This window comes from Phoenix dactylifera, chromosome 17, assembly GCF_051530095.1.
Source record: "Phoenix dactylifera cultivar Ajwa chromosome 17, Ajwa_hap1_PhDact_Kaust_v1.1, whole genome shotgun sequence".
NCBI classification, from domain to species: domain Eukaryota; kingdom Viridiplantae; phylum Streptophyta; class Magnoliopsida; order Arecales; family Arecaceae; genus Phoenix; species Phoenix dactylifera.
Window position 1 is genome coordinate 17066988 of NC_143206.1, and position 22104 is coordinate 17089091.

General features: G+C 39.1%; 2 protein-coding genes and 1 long non-coding RNA gene across 7 annotated transcripts; 2 read left to right on the forward strand and 1 right to left on the reverse strand.

Annotated features, from left to right (window-relative positions):
* Positions 1–404: 404 nt before the first annotated feature.
* LOC103706720 (pentatricopeptide (PPR) repeat-containing protein) lies at positions 405–7923 on the reverse strand. 2 transcript variants are annotated; one of them, XM_008790936.6, is made up of 3 exons: positions 6834–7923; positions 2591–3791; positions 405–775 (listed from the first exon to the last, which is right to left on the reverse strand). In XM_008790936.6, the coding sequence occupies exons 1-2, from the start codon at positions 7596–7598 to the stop codon at positions 3018–3020; spliced, it is 1539 nt and encodes a 512-aa protein (XP_008789158.4). In that variant the 5' UTR covers positions 7599–7923; the 3' UTR covers positions 405–775; positions 2591–3017. The 2 variants fall into 2 exon arrangements, with proteins under 2 accessions (XP_008789158.4, XP_026660322.4); XM_026804521.4 differs by having other exon boundaries at positions 405–809; positions 6834–7881.
* A 2748-nt stretch (positions 7924–10671) lies between these two features.
* On the forward strand, positions 10672–11711 carry LOC148699674 (uncharacterized). The gene is made up of 2 exons (XR_015974487.2): positions 10672–10946; positions 11069–11711. It is a non-coding gene; the product is annotated as an uncharacterized LOC148699674 (long non-coding RNA).
* A 6550-nt stretch (positions 11712–18261) lies between these two features.
* LOC103706719 (uncharacterized) lies at positions 18262–20697 on the forward strand. Of its 4 annotated transcripts, none has more exons than XM_017842677.5 (5): positions 18262–18959; positions 19065–19147; positions 19240–19276; positions 19431–19539; positions 19645–20697. In XM_017842677.5, the coding sequence occupies exons 1-5, from the start codon at positions 18722–18724 to the stop codon at positions 20270–20272; spliced, it is 1095 nt and encodes a 364-aa protein (XP_017698166.3). In that variant the 5' UTR covers positions 18262–18721; the 3' UTR covers positions 20273–20697. The 4 variants fall into 4 exon arrangements, with proteins under 4 accessions (XP_017698166.3, XP_017698168.3, XP_088569740.2 ...); XM_017842679.5 differs by having other exon boundaries at positions 18353–18959; positions 19071–19147; XM_088713614.2 differs by having other exon boundaries at positions 18423–18959; positions 19071–19147; positions 19431–19470.
* The last annotated feature ends 1407 nt before the right edge of the window (positions 20698–22104 follow it).

Sequence of the window (22104 nt, forward strand, 5' to 3'; positions counted from 1 at the left end):
TTATCTAATTAGCCAAAATAGTCTCTTTTTTTCCCACTTTTTAATGCATCCACTAATTTCAGTAATGTATAACATATTAACATGCATCTTTTAAGGAACTTCTCCCTCATACAACTGAACGTATATACTGCCGTTCATCTCCAGTCCTGCGTTGCTTTACAGGTGATATTCTTGATGCATATCTTCAGTCCTGCAATATTAAAAAAATGTTCGAAAGATGAGTTGTCACTTTTCAGACCTTATAAGGTGCTTCTTAAACAGGTTAGACCACACAGATGCCTACGTATGCAATAACATGGTCATGCAAGTAATGGGACTTCTTCCAGGAACATGCACCACTGCATAACATAACATCACAAGTGCATATATGCACACATATCTACTGCCAGTCTTATACAACTGCATGAATAAGCAGGGAACCTTCAAATCATATAATATTTTATTTCTCACATTTTTGCACATTTAGAGTTGCTCAAATCCCAGAAATAGAGTGTTACATACAGATGTAAACATGGCTATATAATCATTAAATAAAAATTGGGATTGAAGAAAAGCTTCTAGAGAACCACTTCTCTGATAATGATGATTATTACTCCTTATGACAAATAAGAGTGTCGGACTCAGCACAATGGTAAGGTTACTTCATTGTGACCTAGATATGGGCTTGAATCATAGAAACACTCTCCTTACGTGAGGATAAGGCTGCATATGTTTGACCCTTCTCAGACTCATATGGCAAAAGCCTCATGCACTGCAATGCCCTTATTTATTACACCTTGTGACAAACAAAGTAAATAGTCAAGTTGGACCTGAAGCAATTATGAACCAATAAATATGAGATTAATAACAAACTCATATATATATATATATATATATATATATATATATATATAATATATATATAGGGAAATAAGGTACAGGATCAGATAAAATAAGAGCATTTCAGTAGCAGGGGAAAATTTAGAATTTAACAATGAAAGGCAGATGCATTTAGAGTTGAGGGATAACTGATCATGGAAGGAGGTAGCTTTTTTGCTTGCTTTCCTCAATGCTATAGCAGAAGGACAGATGGTAATATGGAGACGAATTGGAATATGGTAAATAGAGTAGAGATGCAACTCCAAGCTGTTATCTGATAACAGATCATAACCAAGACCTAAGAGAAATTATAAGAACGGCATACAGGAAGTTCTCTACATCAGAAAGTATGCTAGCATCAATGGAAAGCAAGATACAGTTATCTTAAAGGTAAGGATGAGCTAATACTGGCAATCTAGAACAAAGGTTAAATAGAGAGTGACAAGATTGGCATCTCCGTACAGGTTCTCTAACCCACAAAGTAATGCTTCCATACATGGTTTAAACTTTAAACTTGTCTCGATCTAAAATGTAGTAAAAGTGCCTAACATTTTCTTAATTTTGACAGTGCACCAAACCCATAGATCATTGATCTTAGACAGAAAACCAATCTTGACAAATTTGACAGAACTGGCCAGTCATCAGCCTCAAGCTATGTCCGTGTAGGTGTAAGAAGATTGACCATTTACCTTTCAGTTTATTGTCTGCTGCTACCTTAAATTAAGTACTTCAATGACCAAAGTGAGTCATCTTGGTTTCCCTGTAATCGAGTTACAAAAGGTCTTAGAGCCGAACATTATAGCTGTTCATGTTCCCAACTCAATTGAACAGTGATCTGACAAAAAGAGCAAAAAATGAACTGTCCCACAAGCTTGCCAAGTAATAGCCCACCAAAATCATGTGGCTTTCCACTAACCCATCAAACTAAAATGTCACCCTGGTTAAAATTACAGTTTTTGTTAGACCGATGTCATTTTCAGCCTTATATATTTTTGTATTATTTATAGATAGTAAACATACAAGTGTATTATTTATAGATAGTCAACATGTAAGTGAGCCTTTCATTAAGCCCTAATGCTTCAAAAGATATTATAGCCTTCAAGTAGTTTTCAAAGACCTATGTGTTTATCATTTGTCACCCACCAAATATTACAGTCATCTTTTTAAAGAGTGACGATTTAAACAATTAGATGGTGCATCTCCAGACTCTGGGAGTTAAATGCTTGCACTGTTATGGTTAAGTACTTGCTGTCTCAAAATCAAACAATGGACATAATCAGAACAAGTGATTTTCTCCTCCTCCTTACCAATCTTTTAGCTTTCCAAGTATTATAGTGACCATAAAATGATGATTTCTCCATATTTTTGCTGACTGCACTATGCTTGGTTGCTGGAAAACCATATTTATGCATGAATTGGAGAACAGTGAATAATCATTCATCTTCACCAGTTACAAAAGAGAGATATGCTAATGCACAACTGTGGATCAAGTATATGTCATTAAGCCGCACAACTTAGAAAAGCAGCATTACATGGATTTCCTAAAAGGAGAAAAATCAGGATTAAATTGAATGGAGATGAGAAACTTCATGCATTGAAATAAAATGATTGAGAATATCTGAAGCATATTCAAATAGCAACAGGAAGTGGAGAAGCGATACATATAAAGTAAATATCAGTAGCACTTCACAAATGTTAGAGGAAGGGAAATTATGAAGAAGGGAGGACATACCTGCGCCTCTGTGCCGATTGATTTTCCACAAAATGGGAAACAGGGTAGTTTGGCATTTCAAGACATCACCATACTGAGTACAATGCAGACTTAATAATCAAGCTTCAACCTTAGGGAGACTTAATAGAGCCATCCAGAAGATTATTTCAGACAACTCACACATTTGAAATCTGAGATTTTCAACATCATAGAAGGCAAAGTTACAAAAATCTGAGACTATATATATTTTATTTATGCCTGTATAGACACTGGTAACATTTTTTTTGGAAGTACTTTATCTTGATCCATGTTTGGTGCCTACTAAAACCCTGTAACTCCCGGTCCTCATTCATCCTTACTATACAAGTCCAGCAAAATGCTTAAGAAAAGTTTGGCTGGTAAGAGAACAATCAACCAAACAAGTCGGCAGAAGCTCTCATCGAAGCCTTCAGAGCATTTTTACAATCCACAGCTTATATTTACTTATGTACAAATATACAAGGCAGGGTCCAATCAAATCCATATCAGATAGGCGCTTGCAAAGTTTGATGTAAGGTTCAATATTTCCAGATTCCTGTATGCTCCTCCTTAGTCCCTGCAACACAGCTGCCCTGTCTATGTATTCAGGCCATAACCCCAAATCAAGCATTTGTATGAGAGTTTCTGAAGCATCTAAATAAAACCCTCCTTTGACATAACCTCTCAATAACCATGATAGTGTTTTCTTTCTACGCCCTGCACTCATAGCCTCCACTCCAGCTAGCAACCGACGAACAGCACCGACTTCATTTTGAGAAGCGCAAATGGCTAAAACAACATCATAAAGCTCCCTGTCGGGCTCCTTGCCCAAAAGCTTCATTTGCCATAGCTCATACTCGGCTTCCAGACCACAACCAGCACAAGTATATACAGCAAGGAGCCTCTCATGAACTACTCCTGCAATCAAAGAACTTCCCTCTTGCATTGCCCAATTTGACAAACGGATTCCATAACTTATAAGATCTGACTGATATTTTTCGATATGGTGCAAATTCTCATCATCGATTTCAGCTAGTAAGCCAGACTTTATTGATCCCTTCAACTTACGTAAAGCTTTTGAGAACTCCTTTTGCTCTTTAACCAATGCTGTCAATGCAATAAGGTAACTGTAAACCTCAGGTCTCAATCCACTCTCCTTAAACTCGATGACCAATTTGACTGCTCCAATGTATTCTCCATCCACCTGGTAATAAAATTTACACAAAGGGTTTAAAGAAAAGAACATCATCGCTGATTTAATCTAACCATTTAGAAGTTTCTGTCAAATACAAATGGTTGAATATAACATTCTCTTCAACAACAAAGATATCTTAAGAAAGCATATTATAGCATATCACTGAGATGCAACATAAAAAAGATGAATATACAGAACTTTCCAGAAATGTGAAACAGGTACAATGTGTTAAGTAAAGGAAAAGAACCTTGCACCATTATCTGATTCCCGCTTGACATTTTCTTGCTTGGTTTAAATGTGCATCAGAAGATGTTGGGTACAACATGTAATAAAGTTTCTCGGCTTTTCCAAACCAGGGAGTTTAATGCGAAGGCAGGAAAAAAGAAGAAGAAATGGATAACTCAAAAGTAATACAAAGAGAACTTTGAACTATGATAAAATCCAGTATAAAAGCATAAAAAGAACTCCAGGATTAACTGACCCTATCCAAATACACCAAACTATACATATCACAACAGCAGAATCGCTTAAGCAAACTCAAAGCATATTTAATTATATTCTTGAAGATCTCAAAAATGGATCTCAAAAATGGCACTTCATATTGCTAGACAACAATAAGATTTACTTTCTCACACAAAATACTAAACACCAAAATAACCACCTTTTAAGAACCTAATATAGCTTCTATATATTCTCTAATATAACTAAAGATCCAAAGTGTTTTAAAATACTCTCACAGCTATTCATGACAAAGGCCACAGCACAATATTACATTATGAAATTGATCCTGGGTGAGAGTTCCAGATAGAAAATGCACGTGTTCACAAGAAAAGAACACTCAGCAAAATTATTCTCTCACATTCACATTTTTGTTGTCTATTGTCTTTTTCACGATAGCTAGAATGTAATTAAAGCCATAAAAAGGAGCTTGGTCGCAAGGAACTTCCAAACATGAATGCGGCAGGCCAGGGCTGAGAACTCTAAAGACAAAATAATACCCTTAAAATAGATTGATATTAGGTCAGTGAAAGAACCAGACATGTTCCAATTGCCAAACAAGAAGATCTTACTTGTAGACATAGATAGAATTTCTCTTTCTTTGCAATCCAAATTTCTTCCAAGCAATGCAAATGTACGGTCAAGGGTATAGAGCACTCTGTAAAGAGGACTTGCTCTGTGGCCTGAGAAGGTTCTGCAATTTTCTTTTTGAACAAAGATAGAATTTTGATCATCCTTTAATTATGATATTACTAACAAGTACGATGTGTGGGTGCAAACTTTCTTCAATTGTATTATCTAGTTCAACCTCTTGATGTCCTATTTTTGCAAAATAATGAGATGTTGGGTAGTCTTCCTTGTCTTGTCAATCAGATTGGGATGAGTCAGCAGGTCAGAATATGAGGAAAGACTAAGTGCTTTTGAAGTTTTTTGCCCTCTATTTCTTCCAATTCTATCGATTTATTGAGGGTCAAATGCTCATTGCAAAGTATGTGACTACTATTGTGAGGACCCGTGCGGGCATGTGTTTAGTCCCACATCGGTTATTTGCTGGATAGATCTTGGATATTTATACAGGATCAAGGAACCTAAATAGTACCTTCTGGCTAGCCATTTTGGGTGAGGTTCTGGGTTGTGACAAATGGTATCAGAGCGGACTCGGCTCATAATCTATGTAGACTAGAGAACACTGTAGCACGGATCTATTGGGGCTGACCACGAGCCGATCGTGGTGTTTGTTATTAGATTTGAATGGATTTGAACCCTTAGCTTGACGAGGGCGTCAGGACTTGAACGGGGAAAGTATGTGAGGACCCGTGCGGACGTGTGTTTAGTCCCACATCGGTTATTTGCTGGGTAGATCTTGGGTACTTATACAGGATCAAGGAATGCAAATAATACCTTCCGGCTAACCACTTTGGGTGAGGTCCTGGGTTGTGACAAATGGTATCAGAGCGGACTCGGCTCATAATCTATATGGATTAGAGGACACTATAGCACGGATCCATTGGGGCTGACCACGAGCCGATCGTGGTGTTTGTGATTAGATTTGAATGGATTTGAACCCTTAACGAGGACGTCAGGGCATAAACGGGGGGAGTATGTGAGGATCCGTGCGGGCGTGTGTTTAGTCCCACTTCGGTTATTTGCTGGATAGATCTTAGGTACTTATACAGGATCAAGGAACCCAAATAATACCTTCCGGCTAGCCATTTTGGGTGAGGTCCTGGGTTGTGACAACTATATCCTAGCTGAAGTTGTAGGACCTAAGTAGGCTCAAAAAAAAAAAATCCTTGCACAGAAACAACTGATTTCCAACGGCACATAATTTCTGAGTATGACATTTACTTTGTTGAGTCAGATTATTCTCATCACTCATTGGCATAAGGTTTCCTTTTTTTCAATCTTAAAGTGATTTTGAGGATTGTTGCCGAACTTATGATCAAAGCACAGCACTGATTCTACTTGTTACAATTATTGGTTGGTTTTCCTTGTGGAAGCACACCCATAAAGGGGGTAAAAATGCTTGTATTATGGTTTTAAGTGTAATTAGAGAAACCATCATAAAGGATAACAATATCAAGAACATTGCCACGAATCTCTCCTTGTCTTGAGGTGACTGGGCAAAATGGATGTATTGTCATTAAATACTAATACATAAATTGATCTAAACTCAGAGATGAAGCAAACATGAACTTAGGCAACCAAAAGAGAGAAAGGAAAATTACAAAGTTATTTGTGACTTGCTATTCTGTTGAAAGGTCTCTTAGAAACATAAATGATCAAGATCTCACAACCTATAGGGTAATGTGCTCTAATCCACTTGTTCTAGTGTTTAAGATAGAAGAACAGTTGGCCTTTTCTTTTGAACATTTTCACCCCTATCAGTGATAGTTCAAATTTTACTAATTTAATGGTCAACAGCTACAGTGATTCAAGCGAAGTTATCAAGCAATGAACCTAATCATTCAGCTGATAAACATCAATCTTGTTAAAATAAGCCATACTTATTGATGCTGAATCATAAGCAGAACTTAAAATTGACACTCTTACCATCATCTTCCACGCAAGAAACCCTAGAAGCCCTCCTCTTTCGTTCTCATCACCATCTCCAATCCTATAACTCCCGACCCCTCCTCTTCTCATCACATCCTTCACGAACATCACCGCCTGGTCCTTTTTCCGTCTCTCCCAGTACAAAGAAACCGCCTTTTCCACCATACTGAAACCCGGCTCCAGGCCAACACAGTCCATCTCGTTGAGCAGCGCCACCACATCATCCACCGCATGATCCCCACCAATCAGCCGCTCAATCCACCCGCACACGATCGACACCATCAGCTCCATCGTCTCCCCGTCCACCCGGTTCTCCTTCCGGAGCCAGTCAAAGACCTCAAGGGCACAGTACGAGTCCCTCCCCTCCTGGGCGAAGTAGACCAGCACCAGCTGAAGCTCACGGGCAGAAAGCCGCTCCACCATCTCCCCAAGAACGTCGGAGGGATCTCGAACCATCCGCTCCAGCTCCTCGATCGCCTCAAAGAACCCCTCCCCCATTTCCTCCTCATCACTCGTCATAATCCGATCAAATCGAACAGACCGCAGCCGCTTGATCGTTAGAGAATAAGCAATTCCAATTCCGCCGAAATCCTGAAAGCTAGGGTTTCGGTGATCGGATATTGATGCAGAAACCCTGAGAAGAAGAGGAGGCAAGAGAAGAGATCTCGGATCGGATCGATGGAAGTGGAGACGGCTGCGGGAGGAGAGGGAGGAGGAGGAGGAGAAAGGGAGAGAGGAACCGATGGGAGGAGCGAGAGCCATGACTTCAGGGCGATTCGAGCTCGGCCATGGGGCAAGAATTAGGGTTTAGAAGAGAAGACCCTCGCGAAGAAATGGGCGTCGGTGGAATCTGGGAAGAGGAGAGCCATTTTAATTCGAGTTTTTTTTTAAAAAAAAAATAATCTATTCTTCTCTCGAACTCTTTTCTGGAGCAGAGGGAGTGGAGCCGTGTCCGGAAAAGCGCCAGAAGACTGAAGCTTCGACCTGCACGCACGCCCCTGAATTTTATCTGGAAGACTGGAATCGTGGCAAGGCGTAAAATAACGCCTTAAACCGTTATAATTGAGCCCACCAAAGTCATTGATAGAGGGCAAACAGTGCGATTGACCAAGTGACTTTATTTACGGCCTGTTGCTGGAAATTGGACCCGGAGGCGGTCGTCCGTCGAGGAGAGGGAGCGGTCGGTGGGCGCAGGAGAGTGGTGGTCCGTCGGCGGGCGGCGTCCTCCGTCGGGGTGCCTGCAGAAAAGCCGGTGGCCGGATTTTCCGGCGCCGGCTCTCCGATGCTTAAGTCAGAGGGGGGCAATCAGTGTTCAAAGGAGAAAGAAGACAGACAGTATATTTTTAGTTTTCTGTGTCCTCCCCCCCTTTTGAGAAGCGAGGGTTCTCTTTTATAGGAGGGTTGGTGTACCTGTGATGTGATGGGGCGAGGCCGTCGTACGGCTCAGCATGTTGCTTGGACTGGCAAACGATCGGACGAATCATTACATTAATGTCGGAAATGAGGCCGTCGTACGACCCGAGCTGGCACGTGATCAAGTGAATTATTGCATTGGTGTCGGAGGTGAGGCCGAGATCAGAGACTTATCACGGTTGATTGAACTCCGCTGAGCTGATTTGTCGTGGAGAGCCATGGGTCCGTAGACAATAGGAGCCATGCGCATTAATTGTTGAGTAAGCCGGAGGTGCGCATTAATTATTGAGTAAGCCGGAGGTGCGCATTAATTGCTGAGCAGGCCGGAGAGGCACATTAATTGTTGAGTGAACCGGGGGTCTGCAGAGGCCATGCGCATTAATTGCTGGGGCAGTGGCAGGATATGGCCCTCGGCCGGACTTCGGAGGGGTTCGACCGTAGTAGGTGGTCGACAGGGACAGACCTTTGAAGTCGGGAATTCTCCAGGTCGGAGGTTCTGAGGTCGGACGCCGACCTCAGTCGTCCGAGGTCGGCGGCCATGCGGCCATCCAGTGGCGGGGTTACTATATTACCGGGGGAAAACTGTATTCTCCCAAAACGGCCCATCATTTCAAAGATTTTATCTAAAATGGCTTTCTTCCTGTTATTTTTTTTCTGATTTTGTTGATTATATTCATACCCGACATGTGTAAGCTGTTGTTATACTTAAAAAAAACATTGACTGCCATAATAATTACAATAATCATTATTGATTTAAATAAAAATAATTTTATTTTTTTAACATTTTTACAAAATCATTATAATGATTGTTCCACGATAAATGAAAACATCAAAATTATCTCTCTTTAACTTTTATTCCATAAAATTTATATTTCAAAAAACTACTATTTTACTTTAGAAATATAAATAATAATTATTATTTATATTATATTGTAATAAATGATATATTATGATAATTCATATACCCGTTATTACGGGGTGATCAAAATAGTTGTAATGGCCAAGATATCGGTTATAGTACCAGCATATAAAATCCCATATTTGGTCGGAAGGAGTTGGAATCTGAAATTGGAGTGAACATGAACGGCTCCCACTTCAGCCGTTTGATAAGTTGCATTCCTTCTTTTTTTTTCTGAATGTCGGCCTCTATGCTAGGCCCATATGGTTCTACAAGCAGGCACAAGATTGGGTTTAATCTAGATAAATTAATTGACACGCAGATCCTGAGGGTTGTAAGGATGATGTGGTGGAGGTCATATATCAATTAAGAGGATTACAGAATTTGATGTATAAGCCTTCTGGTTTAAAAATAATAAATAAATAATGTACAAGGTGTGTGTTAAGCTTATCTGAATCCGGGCAAATAATGGCCCATTTCATATTGCTTTTTTTTCTTCTGTTTTTTGTTTTCAAAAACCTGAGAAAACTAAAATGAACTATACTGAGTTCATATATAATGAAATCCTTTTACTTTCTAAAGTCGTTTGTAAAATCTTTACAACTTTTTAATCAAATATTATTGCTTTAAAAAAGGAATGAGAATAAAAGTAAAGAACAACAGAAGATTCATACAAATGATATCTTCAACGCCAATCTCCATATGGAATTGCTCTAATCTGAGAAGAAATAAGAAGATATGGCTAAGTTTTCACAAGTTCCCTAGGGGAAGAAGACTGTGATAAATGGTAGCCAAATAGAACGATCAAGTTTATTCCAATGTCACTGATGAATTAACCAATATTAATCGAAGGAAAGGCTTAGAGCCTCAGGGAACATATCAATTTCTCCCAATGCCAAGCAAACCAATAAATTCCGCACGCGAACGATTAGCTTCACCCAACAAATCACATGCAGAATACCTCAAAAAGAATAATAGAATGATCATATAGTAGCCCACTCTCATTGATCATGCAAAAAGAATTTGAAGTAGACAAGATTCTAACCTCATCAAATTATACCTAATAACGCCATATAATACGTGTTTTTTTTTTTTTTGAAAGATCACTAAAAGTACATGGTTGGTAATAATCGAATCATATGCCAAATTTTAATTAAATTCCTCGAGTCTCTAACTATCTTTTCACCTTATACTAAGAAAATGAGCTGAATTGGTACACATCACTGCCTCAGTAGAAATAGTCTATAGGAGCTCGCACCAAAATATCAATACTATACATAGGAGGAGAAAGCATGACATGGGCATGGCATGATGGAGATTTGGCATTCGGCATCATGGCTATATGGTTTATATGACATGCATGGATGATAGAGTACAGAGGCAGAAATCCTTGAGTTGATCCGCATTCACAGGGATCACGTATGACCATACGCCATATTATATGCTTTGTTTTGTTGACCTTTGCAGGTTGGGTGTGCTGGTGAATCTTTCCACACCAGACCAGCTATATAAAATCCAGACCAACCGGGGCCAATTCAATATACCTCTTAGAGTCTTACACTAACAACTATACTAATTATTGTTCCTCGCATATTTCACTAATATGACACTCCAAAAATATTCTTTCTTAAGATACCTAACCCACAGAAGGATGCCCTAGATGCCCCCAAGTAGATTACTAGTTGAAGAGTGACTTGAAGCCATTCTGAAATCTAAATTCAAGTCTAAAAGTTTACAGGGTTGGATTTGTATCTTGCTGAACTGATATATTAAGGAGTCGAGCATCGGTCAGAAATTAGGTATGTGATTTATTAATATTCCATGCTCTCATACAATGTATAAATTTAATGCAAAAAATTGAAATACATACTATTTTGTTTTTTTTTTATCTTTTCATCAACACAAGAGAAATTAAATGCAGATTTGCCAGCACCCTCTGGAGTCTGTGTGCCCCCCTCAAAATAAAATACTTTATGTGGCTGTGTTGGAACAACAAGTTGAATGCTAGAGATGTAATTGGTATAAAGCTCCAGAAAAAATTAGGAAGCTATATTTTTTGCCAGCCTGCAACTGAAACTCTCGATCAACTTTTTGTTGATTGCCTGTTTTTTTGTACTATTTGAAAATCCTTATGCCTGCTTATGGGAGTTTTGCCATCTTTCAAATCTTTTGAAGAACTATGTGTGGGTTGGACCAGAAGGAACTTTCCAAGGACGTACTACTCATTGTGTGATGCTAATGCTTGTAGCTGCCATGAATTGGGACATCTGGAGAGAGAGGAATTCAAGAATTTTTCTGAACAAGCAGAAATCCATGACTACAATAGCCTCAGAGGGTCTCAGTTTGTTTAATAACTGGTCGATGCTTTGTAGTAACAAACAGCTAACTGAACATGGCAGCTTGTGGCACAAAAATCAAAAAATTGGCTACTGTATTTTCTAATGTTTGAAATTCAGAAGACTAGAGTTGGATTCAGTTGAAGATTATCTTTTAGAATGTCGAATTTCAAATGTGCTGTCTTCATAGAAGTTTTCTTCTCCATGTTTAAATAGAATTTTCACCTACCCTGTTGCTTTCTTTTTTGTCAGTCAGTATTGCAGTGTTATTTTGTCTCCTACTATCTTGTTATGGGTAAACTTCATCTACCCCTGTAATCAAAAGTTCTTTGCAACTGCCGCTGTAATTACATCCTATATCTGAAAAGCTCTTTTCAATCTGCAATAAGGCGGGTGGTGTTCTTACCTCCCTTCTACACACACACACACAAAAAAAATAAAAATCTTGACTGAGTTAGTTTTCCTATTAGGTTTCAAACTCACTGAATGCAGTTTAGTGAATTTTAGCTTTGATCTATTGGATATACTATAACCAATTGTGTGATACTTGCAGAAAAATTATTTGAAGACATTTGCTTGTGACTCAAATTTATGTATTAGGCTTAAAGAAGAGAAAAAGATATACTACAGTGACTTCCATTAGTTGTGGGGGGAATACTTTGAGGAATAGTTATAAAGAGAATTGGAAAATGCTAGCTCTGGCAAAGGATGCGGCAATGGAGGAAAAAACATGGAGATCTAATTCATGAAGCTAACCCAGAATTACTGAGATATCATGATTTGTCTATGACAATAGTGTATTACAGAATATTTTTTGGAGAACAGTTTAGGCTGCTCATAACTAGTTGTGGATGGTGAGATGGGGCAATGGATTGAGTTCCCATGCTCCTGATGAATCACTTTCATCGCATGTGTACCGGATGCCATAAGGTGTAATTCATGGGAGACATTGGATCCCACTTGGCACACCATAGCATATTTCTGCCTGCAAACTAAACCAGTTCCTTGCTTCACTTCTACATGCATGACCATAATTCAAATGATTTCTTGACATGACCTGAGAATCCACGACTGTCTACTACATTACAGAACTTACACAACTGACCCTATTTATTATTTTGAAAAAAGTTATTTAGGTGCACAAAACTTCTACTGCAATGTATGAAGCTTTAATTTCAGAGAGTCTTTCCATATTTTAAACCCATAAAAACAGTCATGATGAAGCAACCTTACCGTCGCATTAAGCCCTACCCTCCACCCAAGTTATTATTCACATCTCATAAATTTTTGGCATGCTTTTGATTCTTCCTTGATGCCTTGAACTTTTCAAACAACACATAACCTCTATTGAAGTAGTTTTGAAACCTTCAAATTCTTGACTTGAGAGGAAGTTTCTTAAAAGATGAGGAGATGGCAGATGCTTATTGGACCGAGCCTTACTACCAAGCACGACTTTCGCAACATACAAATGAGTTGACGATAGCATCATAGACGAAGTAACATGCACTAATTGGTGATTGGAAGTTTAGTCTGCACCTAGTATGAGCTTACCTTAAGGACATTTTAGCAAAATACTCAGAAAATAACACATCCCAGAAGAGGGGTGCAACCTTATACCTTAGTTCGCATTGCAACCTTATCTTTATATCATTGATTTTGAATGACACCACATACTTTTCATGCATGCGGACGATGAAGTGAACATGTCCAGTGCTATTTAACTTTAGGGCTTGTTTGGTTCATGACCGAAGTCAAAATCGAAATCAGAATAGATTGGAATCGAAATCGAAATAGCCATTCCTATTCCTCATGATATCAGAATGAAAATAAGACTCATTCTAATCAAACAGTTAGAATAGTAGTCACCTATTTTTTTTTATATCTGAGATTTTAACTTTTTTCAACCAAACAATTGCCCTGACGCAGTCACATTCTAGAACGCCAAAAACAAAGCTAAGTTCTAAAATCTTCTCAGGAACGCATGGGATCATTTTGGCAAGAGTAGGTAACCAGTGGACTTCCGCAAGCCTAATTTCACCCGTCATACAAGCCTTCATCCGACCCGATACGTTGCGCGGAATGAGCCGTTGGGCTCTTTCTTTTTTGAATAAAACCAGATGAGAAGAATCTATCCTACGGTTTTATGCTCTTTTTTTTATGCATGCCGTGACAAACCCGTCAGCTTCTATTGAGGGTTTTTGCGGAAAGCGAGGGCAAGTGGATCCCACTTTTTTACTTTTTTATTTTTTTAAAATAACATACCGACACGCAAGCATACCAATTATATGTAATTCTATGCTAAATAAAACTATATGTATTAATTAAATCACGAGCACCAAAGATTGCTAAGTTATTCACTACGGATCTAGTAATTCTCTCCAATACGGTGTGTAATTTTTGAGACTATTAGTTGTTGTTGGGACCAACTTGTCAGAATTTGTTTATTATTGGGCGGATCAAAATGCTCCCTGTCCAAGACAGGAAAAGAGTTAGGCATGATTTTATTGATATTTTAATCGTTCATAAAGTAAAGTATATTTTTTTCTTTCATCGTCTTTTTTAAAATAATCAAATTTATAACATAATATATTTACTTAATTAAATATATTTGCATGCCTTGAATGATGTTTCAATTGTCTTTTTTTTTTTTTTTTTTTTTTTGGAGCTATACTTGCAGTCGTAAATTCAAACCCATTTTACAACGAATTCTTGTACCCACAATTTTTCGATCCAAAATTTTGTGGATCCCGCATCTTGATGACTAATGAGACACAATTCAATTGACCAAAGGCGAGTGGAAGAGAGAGAGAGGATAGAGATGGAAAAGAGAGCTGAAATGGAGACAAAGAGTAGTTTCCATTGATTATAAACATGGACCCCAACATCCTGAGAGCCGAGTGGAAGGAAGGGAGGGGAATATATTGTAGCTTAAGTCTTCTCTATTTTCTTCCAAAATGTAAAGAAATTTAGTCTTCTAAAATAAAATCAAGAGTTAATTTGTATAATTGATCACTAGGCTGAATAAAGTATGATATAGGTCATGAGATAAAGATAAAATATTTTATGTACAGGAGTATGACTCACATCCAAGCGTGTGACAACGCCAATTAATTGGATGCGAGTGGTAGTAATTCCTATGGCTCTATTGGTGGTTTCTAATATGTTGCTTTTATCAAAAATTTAAACAAGCTAGGCTAATGTAATGCGCATGGAGGAAAGCAGTAACAGTGTTTTCCTTCCAGAAGAAAGGGTTAGGTAACTTGTATTAGTCATTTGTCATTCCAAGATATTTATGTGAGACTTGGATGGTGATTGGAGGAGTGTTAATTAATTTCCACATCCATGGAGATCGGACAATAAATGAATATAACGATGATGCAAGGATTCATGTTTGAATCCCTCAAGATGTGATATGATATTTATTCTGTAGTAGACCATCTGGTGTGAAATGAAAGTGAAGGTGTCGTCCTTTTGAAATTCTCCCATGGAAATACTACAAAATTCTCAGGCAATTCTTTTTTTTTTTTTTTAAAGCAAAGCAAGAATAAGATTTAGAACTGTAATTATTATCAAACTTGCTTAATTAAAATGCTCTCAACTCTAGAGCTATTCCAAATAAAAACACATAGTAAAAAATTATAATTACCCCAGGAAGAATAACTAACTCTATTCCATTTTTTTTCTGCAATGTCAATATTATTGCCTTGTGATATCATATTAGGCCATTGTGCCAATGAGTACATTGTACGTTAAGATCCTATCTGAAAACCTGATGCCATGTTAAGATTCTATATAAAATTTTGAGCATTTAGATAGATCGATCGGTGCAATAGTATATAAGAACCACAAGAGTCCTTAATCTATCCGATATGGGACTATTATTCCTTAACATATCCAAAGACGTAAAGAAAGTAGGGCAGCTTGCGTTATTTTCATCAAGGCAAAAGTTTAGAGAACGAGTTAGGTATATGTGACGTATGCACTAGAGACGATGAACATGGTTGGCATATGTTCTCATGCAAACTATCTTCTAGCTATTTAATTTTTTTTTCCCTTTTTTTAGAAATCTTCTTTTGCATAAGGAAAAAGAAAAAGGGCAGGGGGGCACTCGGGTTGCACATGTTGCGCATACAACCGGAAGTTTCAAGCTACTCCACCATGCACGCCCAACCTTCTCCTGAAAATGAAATAAGCCATTACCTGATTCGAACATTTCAAGCGCCTTCAACCCCTAAACATGCATCATTTTAACTAGCCCCAGTTAAGATTAATTGGATCAATTTAAATAAATTAATAAAGAATTAATATATGAACTTTGATACAAAACCAGACCAACACACTTATAACTAGATACTAAAAGGCACCTAATCTGGTCATTATACCACCAACCAATATGGTAAATATGCTTCCAAAAGTTCAAAGGACCTCGAAGAATGTCACAAATTAGGCTCCACAAAGCTCAAGAAAAGAAATCCCTCCCCATCTCATCTGGGTGCAGCTTTGGCCCCTACGCGGGTCGCGTCCATGGACCCGTACCCAACCCTCATAAACGCTATTTTTAAGTTATCGTACGTTAACCTGCTGATACTTTGTCTCACAAAGTCTGCTTAATTTCCGGCCGGGACCAAGAATGTTATTGCTGCAAACGTAGTGGTTGTCCCTTAACTAGCCCCAGTTAAGATTAGTTGGCTAAAAAAAATCATAAACAAAGAATATATGAACTTTGACACAAAACCAAACCAACATATTTAAAACTAGATACTAAATGGCACATAATCTGGTCATTACACCACCAACCAATATGGTAAATATGCTTCCAAAACAAGGACAATTCACATTCCTATAAGTCAAAGAAAGTCATCAAACAGGGACCACAACAATCATGATTAAATCTCCATCCAAAAAGAGCTCCGTGCCCTTCTAATCTTGGTGTACATTGGGCTATATGGATCAAATTATTTTATTAAATAAGTAACCCAATTCGAGCAGCAACAAGTTGAATCAAGTTAAATAGTTTTAAAGAGGTTGAATAATATTGCCGCTTCTGAAAGCAGTGGTTGTCAGATGTGATAGGTTCGAGGACTAGCCGCACCGGGCAAGTTCAAGTTGTGGAATTTTTTTCTGTGGTCCCGGACTCCAAATTCAATCATTTGGGTGTCCTACTTAGAAAAAAAATGTTGTTGGTTTGCGCTGTGATGGACTCAAGAGTCTCGGTACCAGTTTCCATGCAGGATTTAAATCTTTGACAGCTTCGGGTGGTTATTCTCAAGAAAAAGGAGGATAAACAACCGCTCCAGTTGGCTTCTTGGTAGACCGCAAGGCTGGTTTTAATCCTTGACTTGATTGGATGGGCTGGAATGGCTGGCCAAGGGGGACGGAACGACCCAAATATGTTAGGAAATTGTCATCTTTCTTTGAGAAAAAGATAGATAGCGATCAGCCATAAATATATTACATGAATTTTTCAACATATGAATGTTCTTGACATTAACATGCAAAGAAGAAAATTCCAAATTGCGAATCCCTCACTTCTCTCTTATATATTTGGGTGTAATGCTGATAACCTCCAAGAATTTTTGTCTAATTATAGAATAGGAACATGTCTCCTTCGAAGTTTTTGTCTAACACTTGTGCTGAGGAGCCGTTATCAAGCATTACACCTTCTCTACTTAACTCCTGAAAGGTAGACAACTAGGAGCGATCAAAATAAACATGCAAATTAGCTCCAGAATCAAGCAACCAATCACAAGAAGAATAGACACAGAATATTAAAGGGTTTGATTTTCTAACCTAAAGAAAGATCCAGAACCATCTTCAACCATGTTCGCTTGAGGTTTAGATAATCCTTTCTTCCAAGATTCAGTCTTTTTATGGTAGTAGTCCTTCGCCATATGATTGATCTGTCTGCACATGAAGCAGAAGGTCTCCTTCCTTTTTGGCTTCTCATTTGGATGGTTATGGATTTTAGGAGGTTTAGAGGAAAAAAATTCCAAATTGTGAATCCCTCACATATTTGGGTGTAATGCTTGATAACCTTCAAGAATTTTTGTCTAATTATAGAATAGGAACATGTCTCCCTTAATGAATTCCAATGTTTTACAAAATTGTATAGCGGAAAGAATGCCTTAAGATTAAACTTCCGAAATTACCGGTTGCATTTGGCCATAGGAAGTGGCTACAAGCTAGCTAAGTGACAGGCTATGACGATCTATTTTATGAGTACATGCTAAAGCAATAATTTTATGCCACTTGGGCTGTGGAGTGAATCCCAGTATCATCGCATGAGTCACAGTCATTCCATGCACTGATTTGCTTCCAATGCCTGTGTGTGCACTGAGCGTAACTTCAAGATCAGGTATTTGTGAGCTAAAAAGGCATTACTTGAGTTGATATAGTAGGGATGTTTTTATCAAGGAAGAGCAGAGAATAACGTTCAACAAACTCTCTGAGCCGTGAGATTATTCTTTGTTCAGGTGGCCTAACATTGTAAAACTAACTGCTTTTAGCCTGTTATAATAAGTGGAGGATGAGTATTCTACGTTGAAAAATAATGGAACTGATAAGTTGCATGTAATTAGCCAACATGACGAGAGGTGTGGAGAAAAAATGCTGCGAGATTATTTTTGGGCAAGTTAGATTAATTCCGTGATTCTCGACGAGAGAGTGACATCTATCTTCAGGTCTCGGTCTCGCCGACAGCTCGCATCAAAGAGTCAGCAACGTGATCTCACAGAGTTCCTACTTCCCACCGCTCCTCCACCTCACCCTTCTCTCTCTCATAGCCATACATGCATGCATGCGCATGTGTTGATGTTGCCAAGGCTTACATGTATGCGTATGTATGGGTGCATGGTGTTCCAACTCCATGCGCGCATAAGCAATTAGCTTCCGCGTGTGAACATCCCAATATCAACACATGCCCACTCATGCATAGGCTATACATAGAATGGGGGGAGAGAGAGAGAGAAAGAGTTGTCTCTGAGCGTTAGGATTAGGGTTTTTGGAGGTTCTTCCTTGTTTCTCTCTCTCCAGATGTCAGCTAAGATGATATGATGGCGAATTGATGATCTAACCCATCTCGCTTGCTTGATGGGATCACCATCGATCGGTGGGCCAATCCAGTCTCAGGTGTTCCTTGGATTCTAGAGGAAGTGATCGGGCAATTGGAGATGGTTAGAGCTACCTCTTGGTTTATCTTGCTAATTTCATCCTTGAGTGAGAACTAAGGAGTAGGAAGTATGATGGCAAAGAAATTTTCTGAGAAATCTACTGACAAAGAAGAAGATGAGGAGGATGGTGATGAAAACCCAAGACATGGAGGAAGCTCGAGCAATAGCACGACTGATGAAAGCAAGAAGAAGGGGAGCTCAGGATCCGTACGGCAATACATCCGATCGAAGAATCCTAGGTTACGATGGACACCGGATCTCCATCGTTGCTTTGTTCATGCTGTCGAGAGGCTCGGTGGCCAAGATCGTGAGTTGATCATGATACTTTCTGATGCGCAATAAGATATGGATTCTTACCGATTTTCTATTTTAAGATTTCATCAATCTGTTCGTCTTCTTCTTCACTCTTGAGGTGCAGGAGCAACGCCTAAGTCAGTTCTCCGGTCGATGAACATCAAGGGCCTTAGCATCGCTCATATCAAGAGTCACTTACAAGTAATTTCTTCAACTAATCTGATATTACTATTCATATATGTTAAATTTCCTATTTCCTTCTCTTTATAATGGTGAAATTTGTTTGATGTCAGATGTATAGGAGCAAAAAGATTGATGAATCCGGTCAAGGTAAGCTAATTCTCGATGGAAGGCACTATAAGAAAGCTCAAAATAGGATTTATTATTTCTTCATGGATGATATATACATAGTTTAAGGCTCACCTTTAAAATTGCAGTTACAGATGATTTTTTTTTTTTTTGCTAAAACGGAAGTATCATGCAGTTACAAATGATTCGAAGAACATGGTTGAAGACAGGGAGCGGTACGCAGACAGCTTTAACCATCTTCCCATGTTACGTGACTTTCATCAAAGACCTCATACCTGTTCAAGGTTTATTTAGTTCATTAGATTACAACCATCCTTCATTAATTGTTATAGAAACATGCTCAACTTAAGCAATCCCATGACATACTATATATCCTTATTCCTAACCAGATATGACTCTTCTTTGAATGGTCATGGGTATTGGGATACCATGAGTCTGGGGCTTCACAGTTCAGCTGCAGAGATGATCTTCAGAGGTCATCAAGGTGTGAATGTGATGGGCATTCGGGATATCCATATGGGCAGTTTTACTCGAAACGATCGAGCTAGCAGCGAGGGCGGAACATTTGAAGATTTCCATCAGCTATATGATCATAAAATTGGAAGACACCAGTTCAGACCAAGAGGAGTAGAACCCTACTCCATATCCCAGTTGCATGAAAGAGGAATCCAGCAGGCTGGTCGATTTAGCAAGACCTGCACCCAAGAGATTGAACAGCAAAGAACGACACCATCACCGAGCCTGGGAGGGCAACGCATGATGAGATGGAGATACGACGATCACGGGCCGGATCTGGATCTATCGCTTAACATCGCATCGAGGCATGAGAAGAGGAAAAGAGATTGGGAGGCTGAGGAGGCAGACAATAGTTTATCCCTCGCCTTGATCTCTCCTTTCTCAAAACAGGAAGGATGTTCCAGAGATGCCGAGAGAGCCTCAAAGCTAATCAGTTTGAAAGAGAGAGACTACAGTGGGGAGCATGCAAGAGGGACAAGTACTCTAGATCTGACTATATGAGTTGAATGTAGTGAGATCTTGTGGTACTTGTCCGAAGGAAGGTTGGAAGATAGCCCACACGCACTAGTTGCTACTCTTTTAGTTTGTATTGTACTCACTACGTAGGTTTTGGAGCCCAATAGGATTCTTCAGAGACTTCCATATAAGCTTTTCCAAGTTCCAAACGAAGGCCAAGCTCAAAGAGACCTTGGAAAAAATTGGTGATCAGGAGCACGTGGTCTGACCTGCGTGCCTTTTTCGTCGTGGAATTCAATGATGGCGTATGAAGTTGGAACGAGCGGATGCCGTTGACGAGATTCCTACACCGACTTTCGACTTACCCCTGCCTATCTGCCGAGCTTCCTGCCATTGATTTCGATGGCCAATGGCACTGTTGTAAGAATAGTCTACTGTACTAATAAATAATTATAGTGAACTTTCCTCTCTTTTTTTTTGTTTTTATTTAACAAGATTTAGGGACCACTTAGGACTCTCATATGCTTTATTTTCCTGCTATTTCATTTATACTAGGTCATGTCTTGCATTAGTACGTATACTTTCCTTGTTTGATGGTAACCATACAGCTCTTTTAAAACTTCTTTTTCCTTTAAACATGTAAACAAAAGCGGTCACTCTTATCATTAAGTTGTTTTTTATTAAGAAAACCAAAATTAATTTGTTGCGATAGTTTTGATATATTTGGTTAATCATAAAAAAGTGGTATATCCTATAGTGACTTAAGTTTAGTTGAGAATCTATTTTCTAAAAAAGTTGTATAAAATACCTATCATACATTTAATAAAGAGGAAGACTTTATACATGGGTTTTGATATCTTAAGGGTACTTTTAGAGAAAAAGAAAGGACTCCAATTGCCAACCATTGGAAAAGTAGCTTTTTCGTACGTGTCCTCCATGATTTTTTTTCATAGAACATGAGAATCTTATTTTATAGAAATGCCACTTTTTTCATTTTTCTTTTTTGAAAACTCCAACAAAATAAAGGTGTTTTTTGTTTGTTTTTCAATTAACCACACTCACCCCATTCTTTTCATGCATGAATTGAGTCCTAAGATTGTGTGAGACGATAAAATAATATATTAATATTTGTAAATGATTTGAAATAATTAAAAGCATGTGCCTCCAATGTGGCGCCAAACCAATGTCAAATTATACCAGATAATTGGTATGGTTGATCGTATTTTAGATTCTAAAACCTGCCAATAGATCTCGGCAATAAGATAAATTTGCCGTTCAAACAATTTTTTTTGGAGAAATTACTTCCGCACCCTCCAAAAGACTCCACTATAACCGTAAATCCCAGTTGACTAGTTTCATAACAACTGGTCCAGCACATTTTCAACTATTTTTTTATGAGACGAAAGTACCCCTCCCTCATAAGTACCCGGTTTCTTCTTCCCAAACCGAAACTCACCTTCTTCTTCCCTCATTACGCCTTCCTATCCCCCGCCACGGCTGACGTCCACTCCCCCGTCCACCGCCTCGATGCTCTCCAATCCGCCGCCGCACTCATCTTCCTCCTCCTCGCCGCCGCCACCACCCTCCTCCCGCGCCCCCACTCCCAACCTTCTCTTCCTCCTCGCTTCGCTCGCCTTTGCCCTCCTCTCCGCAGCCTCCGCCCACTCGACCGCCGCCTACTAGATCTCCGACCTCCAGGCCAAGTGCGACTCCCTCTCCGCCGCCGCCTCCCTTGCCCTCGCCATCCACGCGCGCTTCTTCCCCACCATTGCCGCCCGCAAGAGGATCCGGAGGAGAAAAGGTCTCGGTCGCGCTCCACCGGCCACGTCGTCAAGCCACCGCCGGCCTCAGCACTCTTCCGGCGCTACCAGCCTCGC